Below are 18,243 nucleotides of genomic sequence, written 5' to 3'. Positions count from 1 at the left end.
AAAAGTAATGTGACATCAACCAATATCCCACCAACCCTGTTAGCATAATCAAATGGTCAAAAGGCAAATTTATCCCCATGTTATTATTTAGAGACAATTATAATGAAAACAATTAGCAAAAATTACATTCAAAAATAAAGGCTAGACCTTTATAGAGAACAAGTTGCATTAGCATGTAAAAAAACACTTGAGTATCTCTTCTTAACCAACTATAATCCAATTTCTCTCCTCATCTCCTAATGGCCAAATTCTGATGTAGCAGAAAATAATCATCTCACAGACTCAGCAAAAAGCAGCTACATGCATTCATTTGTGCAGAGCCTCATTAACTCTGTTCCCTCTATCCCTCATTATCTGTTTAATTAACTTACTCTCAGTCTAACTCACTTTCAACACAGTCTAGTCTATTATTTTCGATTCATCTTATCTATTCATCAGTCATACTCTTCCTTTCACATCTTTACTTTTATTTTTCACAATTACATCTTGGAAGACGAGTTGCATGTCTTGAACACTTACTTTAGCTTTGCTGAAATCGCTTAATAATGCCTGCCTCGAAAGCACCATTTACTATATTTGGGTTCCAATTCATCAACTAACTCTTCCTTCCAATCACATCTTATTCATGACTTTGGTCTTATTCTTGTTTTTCTCCCAAGTTCCATTTTCCTCCAGCACTTAATCCTCCTCCTTTACTTCTCATCAGTTGCCTCCTCTTGCTGCTACAGTGAATTAATGGTGCAGTCAATGGCCGTTGGATGACCTCATGTCTTGAGCTCTAATCCTGGATTACATACTACACTTTGCCGTCTCACTAGGGACCCTCTATGCACGAGCACATATACACAAACACACTGTCCATCCATCCCGAGAGTCTGCATTGTTATGAAAACTGCTCTATTACACCTGGTTCAGTAATGTTACATTTGAACTGGTTTGTGCATGAATAAGTATAAGGGCATTTATCCATAAAATGCTCGATTATGCAAGGTACCTATGTGGAAATTCCCTGCAGCTAAAGCGCAAGGAAATGATACTTCAACTAGCCATTCAGAATATTTGGTATTGTGTTTTTTGAGACTTTTAAAGACAAGCTGCAGTTCTGACCATTCTTGTATCCACTTTAGGTTATGAGAAGTCATGTAAAGCAATTTTGAAATGAAGACTGTAAAACTATTAAATCAATAAGAGACACTGAGAGGAAGTACTTATCATTAAACTGTGACATGCACTAAAGCAAGAAAACATTATTAAATTTTTAACACAAAAAAGAAGACATCAAGGTAAAATTATTTTTGGAGAGTGACTACATTTCACTGTCAAACTAACTGGTTCACCAGATGAAGCTCAAGTACAGATTTGCATTTGTTTATTTGACAATGTAAAAAAGCTAATTTCCCACTCACCAATTTCTCTCTTCTCTGAAGATGTTGAACGATCCCTTCTAACCGTCCTGTCCAACCGTGAAAGGCTGGGACTCTCTAATGGTCCACCTTTTTTGCTGCGACTCCCTTTGAGGGAGGTCCGTGATAGTGCAGATGCAAACAGGTTTGTGTGATGGCTGATCTCTGGCTCTTCAATGGGGGAAGCAGCATCTTCCTCGTCACTCTCTGAGCAATCCACTGGATTTTGCACATGTCCTTCAGAGAATGCACCAGACCCTGAGAAAGACTGGTTTCTAGAGAGTTTGGAGTAATCAGTATCAGAACTTCCCATTCTGAACCAGGAGTCAACAGGATGATGTCCCCGACTTGCAGTGCCCAAAGACAGTCGTGAGGGCCCAAGACAAGACATTGAGGCCTCTTTTCGCTTGTACCTTTCTGCAGAGGAAGAGGAGGAAGAGGAAGGGGAGTTGGCAGAAGCTGACTGTTTGTTAGTTCGGGAGTCAGCAGAGCCATCTCGTCCAAACCGGCAGTGCTGCAGGGACTCTACACTCCCTCTTTCCCCTCTTCCAGCCCCCAAGCCCTCACCTCCAACACCTCTGCCTCCTATACCACCTAGAACTCCACCACCATCATCACCCTCCTCTTCTCCACAACGATCACGATGTTTGTGCCTATGCTTGTGTTTGTGGTGCCAGCCAAATGACAGCTCAGACGACATGGCAGGATAGAGCATGGATGAACGACCACCACCTAAATATTCTTGCCTAAGTAGCTTATGTTTCTTCTTGTGAAATTTGGAGGGGTTAAGAAGCAGGTGGGATGGGTGATGATGATGCACATAAGAAGGGGGTGGAGGTGGAGGAAAAGATGGTGAATGAACATGGTGGGATGGGCCAGAGTGGGGAGCCTGGTGATGGGGATGGGGGTACAGGGCACTTGGTGGGGTATAACCACGATAGTAGCCAAGTCCCAGTGGGGTAGAAGAGTATGGGACACCATAAGATGGGTGATAGAAACCTCCACTGGAGAGGGGAAAGCCTAAACCAGGTACAAAAGGTACTTCTGATATAGATTCCCGAAGCTTAGGTGGTCGCCCTCTTTTCTTTTTAAGATCTGGCTTACGAACGTAATGAAGTGAATCACATGGGTAGGCTGGGTGGGGTGAATAATACCCACTAAAATTTATCCTGAATATTGTGGGTAATAGATCTCTATGCAGATAGTGATGGGGTGGTGGATTGGTTCCGCCTCCAAGGCTGCTGCTAGGTCTGGTACTTCCCAAGCCAGACCCACGGCCAGGACCAGCCCCGGCACCCAAACCTATGCTGCTGCCCAAACGAAGTGTAGGTGTTCGATGAGAAATTCGTATATCACTGAGCTGTACACATATCTCATCCAAATCAGCCAAAAAATCTGGATCTTGTCGGCGTGACCGTAACTGCAGGTACTTCTTCTTGCGTTTACGCTTTTGCCTTTTTAGTTTGTCATAGCTAGGGCAGCCATGTCCACGACGCTTGCACTTATGCTTGTGCTTCTCTTTATGTCCAACCAAAGCAGAAGATGGGGCAGCTGGGTGCGGTCTTCTTGGGTCAGGTGATGCTCTCACTCCAAGTGGTGAGGGTGTAGGTGAGGGATGTTCTAGAAGAACTGAAGATGAGTGCCTCCTCCGACCTCTTGAAGAAAGTCCAATTCCTGTTCCAATACCTGGACCTATGACTCCAGGCATTAAGAGTCCACCTGCCATACCCTGTGAGACCCCCACACCAGGTAAGCCACTGGCACTTCCAGCTTTTTCCCCACGGTCAGAGGTGCTATTGTTGTCTGTTCCAATGCCACTGTCACTGGGTACAGTCTCTTCACTGTGTGATTCACTGACTGGAGAAGGTGTGGCTTCTTTCAGCTCACTCAAAGGAGCTGGAGACGTTGGCAATAGTGGCCTTGGAGGAGAAAATTTTCGATAATGATAGTGCTGCCGGTAATGGTGATGGTGATGATGGTAACCCCGGCAAGAGGACTTCTTCTGAGATGGGTGTGCAGTGGATGTTGCAGCACTTGCTACAGATCGAGCAGAGGGGGCTGAAAAAGTAGGCGGAGGAAATGAGAATGAGTGGTGGACCTGATGGGAATGGCTGCAGTGTGGGAGAGATGAGAAATGCACTGAGCCAGGCTCAACAAAGCTAGCATCACTAATGGGGCTTTGGCCCCCACTTGACTGTGATAGTGATGGCGAAGGGAACACCTCAGACGGAGGCAACTGGTGTGGTTGGTTTTGTAAAGCCTGCGCCTGGTGATGATGTGGGGATGAAGTGTTTGGTGATAAGAAAGGCTCGGGAGGGGGTGTAGGGGCACCTGGGGAGGGATTAGTTGATGTTTTTGGCTTGCGACCCCTTCTTTTACCCATATATATTGTCCCCTTTTTGCTCACATTAATTTGGGGCCCTAATTTGCCCCCAAATGTAGCAGCAAGTGATGTCAGGGACTGTGGTTTAGTAGCAACTGGAGACCCTGTTGGCCCACTGCTTCTTGAGCACTCCTGCTCATCTGCTGGTTTTGGCCCAAGCAGTATTTGGCTGAGGAGCCTCTTCCGTTTTACTGTCTTCATTTTATTGATTTTGCCTATGATCGTCTTCATAATGAGCTGCCCATTGCCCTTATTACGAAAAGGTTTTCCCCAACTGAAGCTTCCCCTGACTCAGGAGCAAGAGTTGGGGGCTGGGTTTCTTGAGGAAGAGTTGGAGGGGAGCGCTTAGGTCGCCCTCGCTTTCTTGCCATCATTTTAGGTGGATTAAAATCCACTTCAGGGTGCAAAACAGGGGGGTCCTGCTCTTCCTTAGACTTGAGCAGACTGGAGAAGGATTTTGAGGGTGCCAACTTGTTTGGGGTGCAGCCATGTGCTGGTGCATCTAATCGTGGCATTTTGGTCTTTGGACGTCCTCTCTTCTTGGGCGAAGTATCGAAAATATCAGAATCCTCTGGGGATGTGTAACTGTCACTGAGAGGCTGTTCCACAGACTCCCGAATAGGGGATGAGAAAGAAAGCCCTGATGGCATTGGTGTGGGGATTTGCTGATGGTTAGGAGACTCATGTAAAGACTTGTGGGTGCGACTCACTGCCTTTGTCCAACGAGGTCGTCGTCCTCGTCGCTTCTTAAGAGGTTTTGAATCCTGCTCAGATGGTGATGCAGGAGAAATAGCCCCAGTGTCATCGCATAGCGGTGGTGGGCTCCTGCTGGCACCAGAAGGGTATGAAGGAGAAATAGTGCATTTGGTGGACTCAGCAGGACTTGGAACCCCACTAACACGACTTTCCTGATTGGGACTACGTTTGACTGGGCTTGAGCTCTTACCCCTGTCATTTCGAGGAGCTGATAAAGAACACCTTTCTTTTGCATCTTGTTTCCCAGTTATAGCTGGAGTGATACCCTTACTTAAATCTCTTGCACTGTCTGTGTCCTTTTCCCGGTCACGCTCTTTGTCTTTCTCACTAAAATCCTCTATTCGAGAGGGGCTTGCTTTAGGGCGTGAGCCTGGCAAACCTATGTGACAGCTTGTACTTCCTATTCTCTCTAAGGAGGATGAAGAAGAAAATGGTGGTGAAGCTGCTGTGGATGAAGAATGAGATGGGCAATGCCCAAGACGAGACTGAGATTTCATTCCATCTATGTTGTTGTTGTCAGTGCTTTCATTTGTGGATGCTGTTGTCGTCAAGCGACTGCTGTTTTGAGACAGTGCAGAACTAGTGATGGTGGTGGTTGTGCTGCTGCTGCTACCGGAGGCCCCTTTTGAAAGTCCATCTGATTCCTCTTTTTTAGAAGTTCCAGAAAATTTCTCAAGGATACTGTCTTTGTTTTTAGACCCATATGGGCGACCTGGGGGCCGTGATACAGGTGGTGGTGGGGCAAGGTGAACCGCCCTGGAATAGGTGTTCCTATTAGCCATTGCCCGTTCAGGGCGCTGCAGATTAGAAATTAATGGAGGTGAGCTACTGTGTGCTGGAGCTGGCGATACCTTCCGGGCTTTTGGCTTAGGGCACTTTGAAGGTGGGCATGTAGCTATGAGCTGAGCAAGTTTTTCAGTTACTGTAGGAGTACCCCAAGATGAAATTCCTCTTTCTTGTTCCTTCTGCCCCTCCAAAAAATTGCATTGAGGCGTTTTTAAGATTCCATCTATTTTAGGGTCCTGTTGCGATGTGGCAGCTGAGGGCACTGCTGGTGGAGATGGGGCAGGGGCAGAGTTTGTTTGTGGAACATGGTTTTTCTTTCCAGAGGAGTGTGATTTGCTTTCTGTCATGGGCCGATGGAGATTAAGGGGTTTCTCTGAAGAAGCAACAAATTTTACATCAGCCTTTCCCTCTGATTTGCAGGCAAGTTTTGGAGGACCCTATAAAAACATAAAAAATAAAAAAAATTAATAAATCACAGTAACGTTGGTCATCCATTTCATTCAAAATAATATGCACATTCATGAAACCTGATAAATTTAATCATTTCATGTTTATAAATTCAAGTTAACAAATTGATTATCAAATCATCATAACATTTTTACCTTAAAAATGTATTATAACAAAAAGACAACTGAGAAATGTGGGAGAAGGATAAGACACATGACAAAGTAGGGGGGAAATCAAGACATTGGGACAGAGTTAGCACACATAAATATAAAATCTAAGAGTAAACATCAGAATGGGTATGACAAGACAGCAAAAGTAAAAAAATAAATAATAAATAAAATTTTTAAAAAAAGGAAAATAAAAGTGTTTAAATGCTTAGCTGAAAGACAAAAGAGTGCGAAAGAAAATGTGACAAGATTTAAAAAGCTTGTTTATCTGTTCTGATCACGCCGCTGTGGGTTTATTGTAGTGGATGCTTGTTTTGTCATTTCAACTAGTCTCTTTATAAAACTACAATTTATTAGACATCTAAGACATGCAGCAAGAGATGTTAAACAGCATTACCCTTTTTGCTGGAGCACTTCCATTCACAGGAGTGACAGTGTTGATGGAAGCTGGAGGAGGAAGAGAGGGTGAGGGAGTAGTAGCAGCAGGAGCAGCAGCTGACTGAGGTGCTCCTCGGTTGACAGAGGGCTTTTTCTCCCCTTCCTTTCCATTACTTGTGCTAGTAGAGTTGCTATTTGCATCACTGGCTCCAGCCCCACGATTAGCACGTCCTCCACCTCTACCGCCACTATGCCTTACAGTGGCTCGGAAGGCTGGCCGGCAGACATAGTTCTCCAGGATCTTAGGAGGTTTCTTCATGCGTTTGGCCTGCAGGCCTATTTTGAGCTTAACGTTACCCTCAGAGTAGCTGGTCTCTTTGACCGAAAACTGTGTGGGTTGTTGCGGCTGGTCACCAGTCCCACTTTCAGCACCACTAGTTTCATTCTGTGCCCCATCTCTTGGTTTCTCCCGTTTCTTTTTCTCTTCTTCATCGTCCTTCTTTCCTCCTACACCTTCTTTCTCACGTTCTGCTGGGGGGGCATTGGCAGGGAGTGGGGGCGGCGTAGAAGGCCCCCCCTGTGTCCTCTGATCCATTTGTGATTTGGGGAACAAGGGGGGCTTGAGTGGGACAGGATGTTCTCACTCGCACTTATAGGTAGGTACTGGAGGTCTGTGTAGATATCAGGTTTGAAGAAGAGAGTGAAATTGAGGGGAAGGGGAAGGGGGGTTAAAACAGAGGTTGGAAAAGATATCCTTGTTGGGTTGAAGCAGTGTCGTCCCTTCCCAAATGCCCAGCCCTCTCACCTTCAAACTGCAGAGATAAAAATGGAGAGAAAGGGTGTTAGCCACACTTTCAAGACAGCCTTAACCTCTGTTTTAATTATTAACACAGAATGGCTTAACAAACATGGATCACTACCACCACAAATACGACTCTAAAATTGTAGGTTATGTCCAAGCTGGATCACTGACATATCCAAACAATACAGAAATACTTAAGACTTCCGAATATGAATGATTTGGAATGATACACTACACAGCCATCAGAAGCTGACTTGCACATTTAACAGTATTCAAATACTTAACTTGCCAGTGTATGTTTATATTTTCATCATGTCTGGAGATAAGATTTTCCTGTGCTAGGTTTTTATGTGCCAATTTTGATAGTTATCAGATTTTTGTTATATGTAAACACTCAATGTTTCATTTTAAGAAGGTGTGTTAACTACCTGTACTGTTTTGTTTTGTTTCAGTTTGGGGAATTCAGCTCTGGTCCTATATAACACATCGTGGCGAAACTTCACTTTGTGAAAAAAATATTGGTATTAAGGAAATACTTTTAAAATGTATAATAGTTTGCATTTTAACACAGAACTATCAATTATCAGGACAGAAGGATAAGTTATTCTTTTAAAAAGATTCCAAGCAGTAAAGTTCACAAACAATAAACAGTTCCTTTTTACAAGCCCGTGTAAGATCGTTTCTAATAAATTGAGCAGGATTATAAAAGGCAGAGAACATAAACTTTTCAGGAATCTACAAAATAACTACTGGGGGGCTTAACAAAAGTAACCTTATGCCCTACACACCTCCAAAACAAAAGGCCACTGAGTAATTTAGTACCATGCCGGCCACAGGTGCTTTCTAAGGGTCAAGTCATTGAGAGGCGAGTCCGAGTAGTGACCTCAGCATAAAGGGTCCTCTGGGAGACAGAGGATCCAGTCACCTTTCCGAGCCCTTTTTATGACTGCCAGTCAGAAAAGCACAGTGAGTGAATGAAAGGCAGAGAAAAAAAATAGGAAAAGAGCAGACAGAAGTGGACAGTTTCTTTAACCCCCATTGAGAGCGAAGGTTTAAATATTACACAAGTCTATTAAGAATGCCTAGGTCATTGGAAAGCTACATGTATGGTTACGGCCGTTTAGCGCTTGGCACAAGAAAAAGCTCGGAGAACCATTTTACGCAGTGTTGTTTCATTAGTGGTGGTCTTTTATATTGAGAGAGTCGTTTTCTGTGAAATCACTACAACTATAAACTCCGCTCCAGAACTTGGAGTCCTGCCTTCCTTCCCTCTACTCCGACTTCTCTGTTTACTATAATTACTCACCCCATTTCATTTAAACACGCCCTTTCTCTTCCATTCGCCCCTTCACGTTTCACACACCGCAATCCAAAAATCACACCTCTCCTGTTCTCTGCCCGACCTACCCTTTCACCTTGTTCTGTCACTCTTTTCAGCCTCTCACTCATTCAGTCTCCCTCCAACACTCACTTGGAAATCTAACAGTACAGCGGTCAAACTAGAGCCGTTGTGCTCCTACTAATCGAAAACACATTTCCCCAGCGCTCCCTCCCTCCGTCCTTTTTCCCTGGTTCGTCCCTCCCTTAGTGACAATCATTCCCCTATTTCCTCAGTGCTCTGGGTCGTACTCCGCTCCTTGTAACTGTGCTATTCCTTCTCAAATTCCTCCTCACTTAGCGGAGAAGATGCCAAAAATAAAATGCTACCTTGTATTGTAAAATGGCTGCAGTAAAAGTTTGAGGGAAAGCATGAAAATAACTGCACCAAGCTGATGTTACTAATAATCCAACACATTTATGTTTACATTTTTGCATCTGATGCAATGGGAATTCAACCAATGCTGTTTGAGCTACTGAAGCGAAACATTAAGTAACCAACTTTATACTACAATGGTTGTGAAATATTTCACAATTGTTATAATAATTTACTACATTCAATAACAATGTGCTACAGTAAAAGATGATACATCAAGTACATTTAATTAGTTATATTATTGTCAGTTATTTATGGAAGATGGAAACTTGAACCCTGTCAAATGATGTGTGTCCAGATAAAGCAACTTTCCTTGGTGTAACATCAAAGCGAATCCATCAACAAACAAAAATGAAGTTCTTAAGTCATCACATTTTTTCAGCTTCCTCTTTCATTCACGCTCTTTCAGCACCTGTCATTCACGGCTCTTTAATCTGTGCTTGCTTTGGCAGCATAGATATAATATACTAACTATTTAGACATAGTTAGGATTTAGGATTTAGACAGCTTTTCCTCTACTATGGAATTACATGCGCTCGTTTCTTCTATGCGCACTGAAAGCCACAATTCCCTGCCAGCCAAAACACACAGCAGGACAAATTGGGACGTAGGGAAGAAAGTTGTAGTTTAAGAGATTTAGTAAGCCTAAAACTTTGGCAAACTGCAGCTAGAGACTTAAAGCAAGCAATTAGCATCTCCTCACATGTCCCACTCATCCTTTTAAATGTATTTATACTTTGGTTCCTTTTCTTCAACACGTCATTTAGGCTGCAATATCAAATCCTATTAAAGTAGTGATGAAACTTTTCATCAATATTGTGAAGCATACGCATGTCAAAATATTCATCTTCCTTTTAAACAGTTTTACTTTTGGTACTTTATGTGAAGCCCAGGATTTAAACGATGTGGTCAAATCAAATTAAAAGTAGGAGTAAAATGGAACCAGTGACAGATATTTTCTTGCCTATTGTGAAGCAGATCTAAAGGCTGATTCTACTTCTGTGTCAAGCGCTCATGTACGTTGTTGCACGTCCGCCGGTTCCCTCCTCTGAATGAGCTAATTTTAGCTACTTGTAGCGTTCAGTAAAAACAAAATACCCGCGAAGAAACTTAATAAAGAGGAACATAACATAACCTACTGCCAACTAGCTTTTCTGAAGTGTTATTGCAGAGCAACACAAACAGCAAGCAGAAGTATAAATGCACGACTATGTATGTGCAAAGCAGGCACTGTGGATCACGCCGATCAATCAACGCTGAAGTATAAACCAGCCTTAAGTTTAATCCGCTTGTTAAGTTTAACGTCACACGAAGCGCCTTCTGGGTCCAATCACTCTATCAAACTGTATGGGGACACTAAACAAATGGTAATAATAAACGTTTACAAAGCGCTGTAAAACTTCACATCACATCACATTTGCATCACATCACATTTGCATTATATATACACATTTAAATTTATAAATTGTTCAAATATTGGTGTCTATGATGCAGCAAGTCCAGAGAATGTCGTGTACACCATGATTTTATATAATATTCCCTTTAATGCGTGATATGAATAAAAGTCATAAACGAATATTTTCAATTCAAACGAGTAGCGGCTTGGACCTAGAAACAGTATTCCATACATCATGACTTAACAAGCAGATACAGAAGTTTTGCTACTCTAGAGTTAAACAGTTGAGTTTTAACATTCAGTCAATTTCAGGGTCTGACAGGAGCACTATTAGTTTAGCGTAGCATAGATAATTTAATCGAATTAGACCATTAGCATCTCGTTCAAAAAATGACCAAAGAGTTTTGAGAATTTTCTTATTGAAAGCTTGACTCTTCTGTAGTTACATCTTGTACTTAGACGAAAAGCTGCTATTTTGTAGCCTGATATGGCTAAGTATTACACTCTCATTCTGGCGTAATAATCAAGGAACTTTGCAGGAGCAAAAGTATAATGCTGCGTTCACACCAGACTTGGAAGAAGCGTCAAGCAGGAGTGATTTACATGTTAAGTCAATGCAAAGACTAGTCAACGTTAAGTTAACGCGAACAGACATCCTGCGGCGCGATACGCGCGAATGAGGCATCACGAATGATGCATTTGATGAACGAAGCGGTGCGAGTTAAGTATTTTGCACAATTGAGATGTATCAGAAAAATCTGGAAAATACATTCATGCCACGTTAACGAATCAGGAGCTTTCTCTTGTAGAAGGCATGATTATGACGTAGCCCCTGTTGTTGGTGTTCCGAGGGGAAAATCCTCCTGCCGACACCAACAACAGTTCATTAAATTGGGCTCGACTCAGTCATGAAGCCCCACTGAAAGCTTCCATCATCCAGGTTTAGTTTCTGGAAGAGTTGAAGAACTCACAGAGCTGGGTGCACCTCTGAAAGAATCTAGTAGACTCAGACATGGCTCCAAACAAATCGACGCTGTTTTTCAGCCTTCATAAAGCACATAAACAGCTATTTTGTCAAAAAATTCATGTTAGTCATTTAGCAAAGAAGCTAGAGTCACTGGGCAGACAAAAGCCCTGCCTATCACATGAATCCGCGTCTGTTGTGAAGTGAATTTGACGTGCGAATGAAACGTAAACAGCTTGGCTAAAACAAGGCTAAACTTGGGCTGTCAGTGAAAATCTAATAGACATTTAAGAATAGCACAAAAATATAGACAAATGGTCAAATAGACAGACTATATATGTGTAGTCATTCATTTGAGTTTATTTGATGACTACTCTAGTTTTGGCCTAGTCTTAGAAATTAGATTTTCACTGACAGCCCAAATTTAGCCTTGCTTTAGCCAAGACGACTATGTTTAAACGTCTTTTAGACATCTATTGGACATCTTTAAAAAAAAAATGCTTGCTGGGCAGTTAACTTCGAATGTGATCACTGGTCACGATTTAGTTTAATTCCACAAACAGGGCTTATCTTGAGCTAGGTCTAGCCTTCAGTATTAGGTAATTAAGCTGCTTCAATAAAATTAAATAAAAAAACATTACTGGTGTGTATCTTGACACTACCCTATGGGACTGGTGAATTTTTGTTTATTCACTGCAAGTTATTTTTTGGTTAAGACAGATGATACATGCAATTTATTCTAGGCCTGGCCTTAAGACTTATCTCTGAAAACAGGGAAATTGTTTTTATATTAAACTGAACAATCAGAAAAGGCAGATACATAGACCCTCTCTGAAAGAAATCAGTGAAGTAATGGACAAAATAAAACACCAGGTATAAACAAGAAACCGTCTCTCGTCTAGTTGTGATTCGATCAAGCAAAACACATCTTAATTCCAGGTTTAAACTAGGCCAAAATATGAAAAAGAAGATAACTGCATGAAACGGAAAGGTTTAGATTGACACAATGATTGGGGAAATCTGACATATGTCACTAGGGTTATATATTGTTATGATTTTTTAAAGGCACTGGTGCCCAAGAAGTCCCTTAATCAATAATCTGTAAAAAAAAAAATGGAAAAAAATGATGGTCGTAACATAAGAACTGGCTTTGCCAAAAAAAAAAAAATATTAAATAGAAAAAATTTAAAGCAAACATAAATCAATTCATTCATTTTCCTTTGGCTTAGTTTCTATTTCAGAGGTCGCTACTGCAGAATGAACCGCCACTTATTCCAGAATATGTTTTACGCAGCAGATGCCCTTCCAGCTGCAACCCAGTATTGGGAAAAGCAAACATAAATATAAAAAAAACATAAATTTACACTACATCACATTTACACAACACAAAAACAACTATGCTACCCTAACTTCAATCATCTCCAAAGTATTCTGCATTCTTATGCCCAATGGCAATTCTACCCCTTAGCCCTTCCCCTTACCCCTACTCCTTGTTTTTCGCTTTCACGTCAAGGGGTTGGGGTGTCCCAATTCTCTTTAGCTTGAAGGCAAAGGGGTAAGGGGAAGGGGTGAGTACCCCTTCGAATGAAGATTTTTCAGGACCACACTGAAAATTTCCCAGAATACACCAGCCACAACGGCAGTATTGCTGAACCCGGAAGTAAGGAGATCCACAACTGAGTATTTTGTCATTATTACAAATTTTTACAACAAACAAGCACATGTTTTAATATATTTATAGCCGTTTTAGTCTTTTACCATCATGCTTTTTAAAAAAAACGCTAAAATAAAAAACGCTCAATTTCATGATCCACAAATCCACAATAATAACTCCTGTACAGCAGTCCCACAACATTCTGAATGAGCTTTTTACAGTGTCTGCTATAATGTTAATGTTGTTTTTTGTGTGTTTACATAGATGAATATGGCCACTGTGTAAATGCACAGTATTACAATCTTATTGCCACATTAAATGGTTATGATAACATAATATATGCCTTAAGTGATTTCTTGAAGATAAATACCAAAAAATAACACAACTGGAATAACTACAGCAGTCGCGATCTTCTGATCTCATATGAAGCAAGAGATCGCAATGACATATGATGACGTGTGTGGGTGATGTAGTGCTGTCCCAATTCTTAGGGGCAAATTTTGAAGCCCTTCCCCTCAGTTTTAATGGTCAAGGGGAAGGGGTACAAAGACAAATAGAATTGGGATTGGGCCTTAGTATGCTACAAATCATCTTCAACATTCATCAATCCTTTAACAGAGATGAGCATATTCACCTTCTCTGACAAAATAAGACACCAATCCTGACTTAATACACATCTTGCCCTAAAACAATACATTGTAATAGATACTACATTTTGAGATGTAACTATGTAACTGAGATGTAACTAATATAGCAACCACAACATTTAATGTATTAAAACACTCATTGCTTTAAAAAATACATAATATCCTGCCAACTGCATCTGCAAATAAATGTGACCTTTTCCCAGAGCACGAGACATTTTTGAGAAGACTTCTAACCCAAAAAACTTTATTCTAGTGGATGCATGAAGTCAACTAAAGTTAAAGGGATAGTTCACCCAAAAGTGAAAATTCTGTCATCATTTCCTCAATCTTCCCTTGTCGCCTGGATGTTCCTGGATTCACGTCTATGTCGATCCCTGAACAACATTCCAATCAGAATTAAGGGATACGTTTACCATTTATGTTAAGTTAAGGTTTACGGTTAGGTTTATGCGCTTCTACATGATTGTTATGGTTAGGTTTAGGGGTAGGGAAGAGTTGTGGATTACATTTTCAAACAAAAATGATGTTCCAGGATCAACAAAGATGTTAATCCAGGATCGCATCGTACTAGGCAAAATCATGAGGTGCAAGTTTTCTTTTTCTGCTGAACACAAAATAAGATATTTTGGGAAAGGTTTGAAATGTTTAATCATTATCTTTCACAGTAGGAAAACGAATACTATGCAAATGGTTGCAAGTTTGCAGCATATTTCAAAATATTTCCTTTTGTGTTCAACAGAAAAAAAGATACTCAAACAGCTGTGTGACAAGTGAAGGCACGTCATGATTTTGCCAAGTACGATCCGATCCTGGATTAACATCTATGTATTTTTTGATATTTATTTATTTAAGATATTTCGGGAAAGGTACGAAATGTTTAATCGTTTTACCTTTCACAGTAGAAGAACAAACATTATGGAAATAGTTGCACGTTTGCAGCATATTTCAAAATATCTTCTTTTGTGTTCAACAGACACAGAAAACTCATAAAGGTTTGAAACCACTTGAGGGAGAGTACATTGTTATTTATAAGAGAACTATTCCTTTAATCACATCAACTGTGAACATGCTTCAGTACATTTTGACAACAAACTGTTTGGTACTTAATTAGGAGAGTAAAACTTGTATATGTGCGATATAAACATAAAAGTAACTAAGTTTCTTAATTATCTAACAAAACAATATGCGGACATCGGCAGAGATTTGATAGTTTTTCCAATCATTAAATGTCATCTATTTTACTTTTAAGATGTTAGATAAGCCTTTGGTGTCTCCAGAATGTGTCTGTAACGTTTCAGCTCAAAATACCCATCAGATAATTTATTAAAACCTCCAGAATCTGCCCGCTTTTGTGTCTGTGTACAGTGTAGCTGTTTTTGTTGTCTGTGCCTTTAAATGCAAATAAGCTGCTTCTCCCCGCACACTGTTCCTATGTTCTCATCATGTATTACGTCAGATAAACAGCACAATGATAGAGACAGACTCGGATGAAGCTGAAATACAGCTCATTAGTCAAAAATATTTATTAATAATACAATTTTATTTCATGTATCTGTGGTGAAGTTTATTCAAGCCTTTCTGAAATGATGAGTCTCTCACACACACAAACAGCTGTGGAGATTATAGTGGTTAAGAATTACATGATGATTTTATTGTCTTTATTATAACCATGCTCTGTTTTTAAAAAGTTTTAAACTTATAAAACTTACAGTAAAAATCACAATAAAAATCACAGAAAGTTGTAACACATATTAGGCATGGGCCGGTATAAGATTCTGATGGTGTGATAACCTTGGATAAAAATATCATGGTTTCACAGTACTGTGATTGCTGCTCTAAAATATAGTCTTTTTAAATGTCTGGGTAAAAAACAAACACTTTTTTCCCCCTTTGAACACAATATATTTCATTTTGAGAAACATTTAAAATATTTTGGAACAGTAAACATGTCAGGCTAAATAATTCAAATGAATCATTGACTTCTGCTGTCTTCATTTGTTTCAAAAACACTGATTTTTTTGGATAACGGCATTTTGGATATATTTTCTGCTGGAGATACTGTTGTCCTAAAAAACAAAACAAAAAAAACGTAAATAAAAAATCTTACACATACCTAGGGCCAGACGGAATCGGCGAAGGTTGTTTGCTATTTCTGCTGAGAATTTTGGTAAAAATCTGCGGATTTTTGCTGCATTATTTTGGAATTATCATAACTAAAACTTTAATATATGAAATAAAAAATAATATCTTTTTAACTTTTATATAATGTTTAAAATGAAAATCCAATTAGATCCACTTTATTTGGTAAACAAAGCAAGTCTCTCATATAATATCTCTACTAAAAGACAGAAAATATTACTGTCCAAACTGCATTGTACATAAATCAGATGAACATTTTCATATTAGTCAATAATGTTACTGTAATTAATTTAAAAACTGAATAAATTTAGATTTACACACATTTACTCAAGTAAATAAACAGAATTAATGATGGGCTAAAAATCTGTGGAAATCTGCGGAAAATTCTGTGTGGGCCTACACATACCTTAGAAACGGTATAGCAGAAAATTTTGGTGATTTGAAAACCTTGACTTTTCCAAACCTTAAACCTTGAAAGCGGTTATCGTCCAATGCCTAATTTTATTCCTTTTATTTGTAAAAAATGTTCTGTGGACATGTGTATACATGTTATTATCGAAACATGGCGCCTGTTAATCAATTTGGTGGGCGGGGAAAACTGCATTCGTACGTCACATTGTGCCTCGAAATCACTGGGATTTGCTCTTATTTTAACGTCAGTAAATTTGAAAAAAAGAGACTTGTTGTTTGTATCCCTCCAATGACAGTGGATACACTATACACAAACACAGTTCTGTCCAAACAGCTTCTAAAAGTTGGTTTCATCATAGGTGCGGTTTAATCTATGTAACTCCTCGCAACTTTGCATCAAATGAAAACACAAAGAACCACAAAACGAAACTAAACTGACTAACGTTACCGGCAAAAGCATCGGGATCTGCTATTAACTCACACTCATATTTCAAATCTTTCCCGACCACAAACTAAATGCCTGAAATCACTGCAATCCACTCAAACAGCTCTCAGTCAGCGGGAAGCTTCTGGTTTCCTTGACAGCGGAGTCAGAGGTCAAAGGTTGCTCAAGGGCTCCAGACACCACTTTCTACACTTTCCTCCACTTCTCAAGACATCTGCTCCAACCGGGAAAAACTATAACCAGGCAAAGGCGCGCGCAATTTGCACGTGCAATGAACCCTATTGTGAACGAGGTTAACTGAGGATGATCTACTGGCAGGTGCCACTGAAGGTTCGTTTCTATGAATTAAGCCTTTTTATGAACACGTAAAGCTCGCTGATCAAAACTCCTGAATGAATGAACATCGTAACACTTTCCAAGCATCATTGCGTTTAGCAATAACAAACAAACAAAGCGTTACGCGCATGTGTCATGCATCAAAATACTGCGTTTTCCCTTTCTAGTTCGGACAAATGTACTCAAACAATACACAACCATCTAGATTACATTATATTTATTGCATATTTGAAGTCTAAATGCAGCTTAAAGTATGAAGAACTTACCTTAGCGATCTAGAACGGCGTTCACATAATTTGCGGTCAAAATCCTCCCAGCATGGTCGCTCGGATATTTATCTTGAAATTGCTGATGTGCCCAAAAAAAAAAGCAAAGGGAAAAAAGGCGTCACGTTTCTCGTAAGAACATTCCAACCAATGTATGACATAACAAAATATTAACCTAACGTTAGTCTGTTCATCCAGTCACCCCGCAAGTAATGATATTTATCTACGTGAGGCTCACTGGTCACGGTTTATGATCCTAATATAGCTAGCATAGCTCGTTAGCGAAGAGCATATATCTTGAGCTCAACCTCAGGACACTACTAAATATGTCCAAACCCAGGCTGTGTGAAACAATAATAGCAAGTGAGAGGGTTACTACAGCGGGACGTCAAAACACCTTGCTGCCATTGCAATTTTGAAAGACACATGTCTGGAGCAAGGTAAGTTGGTTTTGCTCAATTTCGAGGCTGTACCCACACGTACACAACGTCAACGGCCATCCAATTCACGTCTATGTGTTGTTTACAACCCTCTAAACGAGTGAATTCACACCAGCTAATCACTACTATCAACCCCACACTCTTAACGAAACGGCTGAGCTGTCCTGTCAAGACACATTTGCTGGTGTTGCTAGCAAAACCCCCGCGATTTGTCCATACGACTAGTAATGTAACGAAGCAACCGCTGCTGGTGTGAAGCAAATGAGTAAACCGTTCCCTTCTCCCTCGGGCCTTCATTAAAAAAATTATTAAAAATGTATATAAATATCCTCAGAAGGACCAAAAGAAGCGTTATGCAAAAATCTAACGCTCTCCGGGATGAGCTCTGCACGGGTTATTAAAAACACGAACTGTCAACAAAATGGCGGCTGCTGCGTTGAATCAACAGAGGGACCCGAAATGGATCTCTCCCTCAAATTCTTCCACCTCTCCCCCGTCTTGTGTGCGTCGCTCGTTACCCGTGATAATCCGATATGTCGCCCGAATTCCTCTCCGGGTCCGAGTTAGTGGAGCTCAGGCGCGTCGGAACGGGCCTCTCTCGTCAATCGGGCCTCCATGTCTGCTTAGCCCGTATCGTTTCTGTCAGTACAGCACGGGCATTCTCACAGGC

The 18,243-nt window shown here is 40.6% G+C and overlaps 1 protein-coding gene across 1 annotated transcript in view; it reads right to left on the bottom strand.

Annotated features, from left to right (window-relative positions):
* Positions 1-18,243, bottom strand: part of ash1l (ash1 (absent, small, or homeotic)-like (Drosophila)) — a 57,667-nt gene extending 39,424 nt beyond the window's left edge. The window contains 5 exon segments of the mRNA XM_056479822.1: positions 1,407-4,055; positions 4,058-5,765; positions 6,340-7,132; positions 17,134-17,215; positions 18,092-18,243. Coding sequence (XP_056335797.1) covers positions 1,407-4,055; positions 4,058-5,765; positions 6,340-6,915 — 4,933 coding nt within the window. The 5' untranslated portion in view covers positions 6,916-7,132; positions 17,134-17,215; positions 18,092-18,243.

Source organism: Danio aesculapii, chromosome 19 (genome assembly GCF_903798145.1).
Source record: "Danio aesculapii chromosome 19, fDanAes4.1, whole genome shotgun sequence".
Classification (NCBI taxonomy): domain Eukaryota; kingdom Metazoa; phylum Chordata; class Actinopteri; order Cypriniformes; family Danionidae; genus Danio; species Danio aesculapii.
Note: the sequence above shows the minus strand (reverse complement) of the source record. Positions and strands in the feature narration are given on the sequence as shown.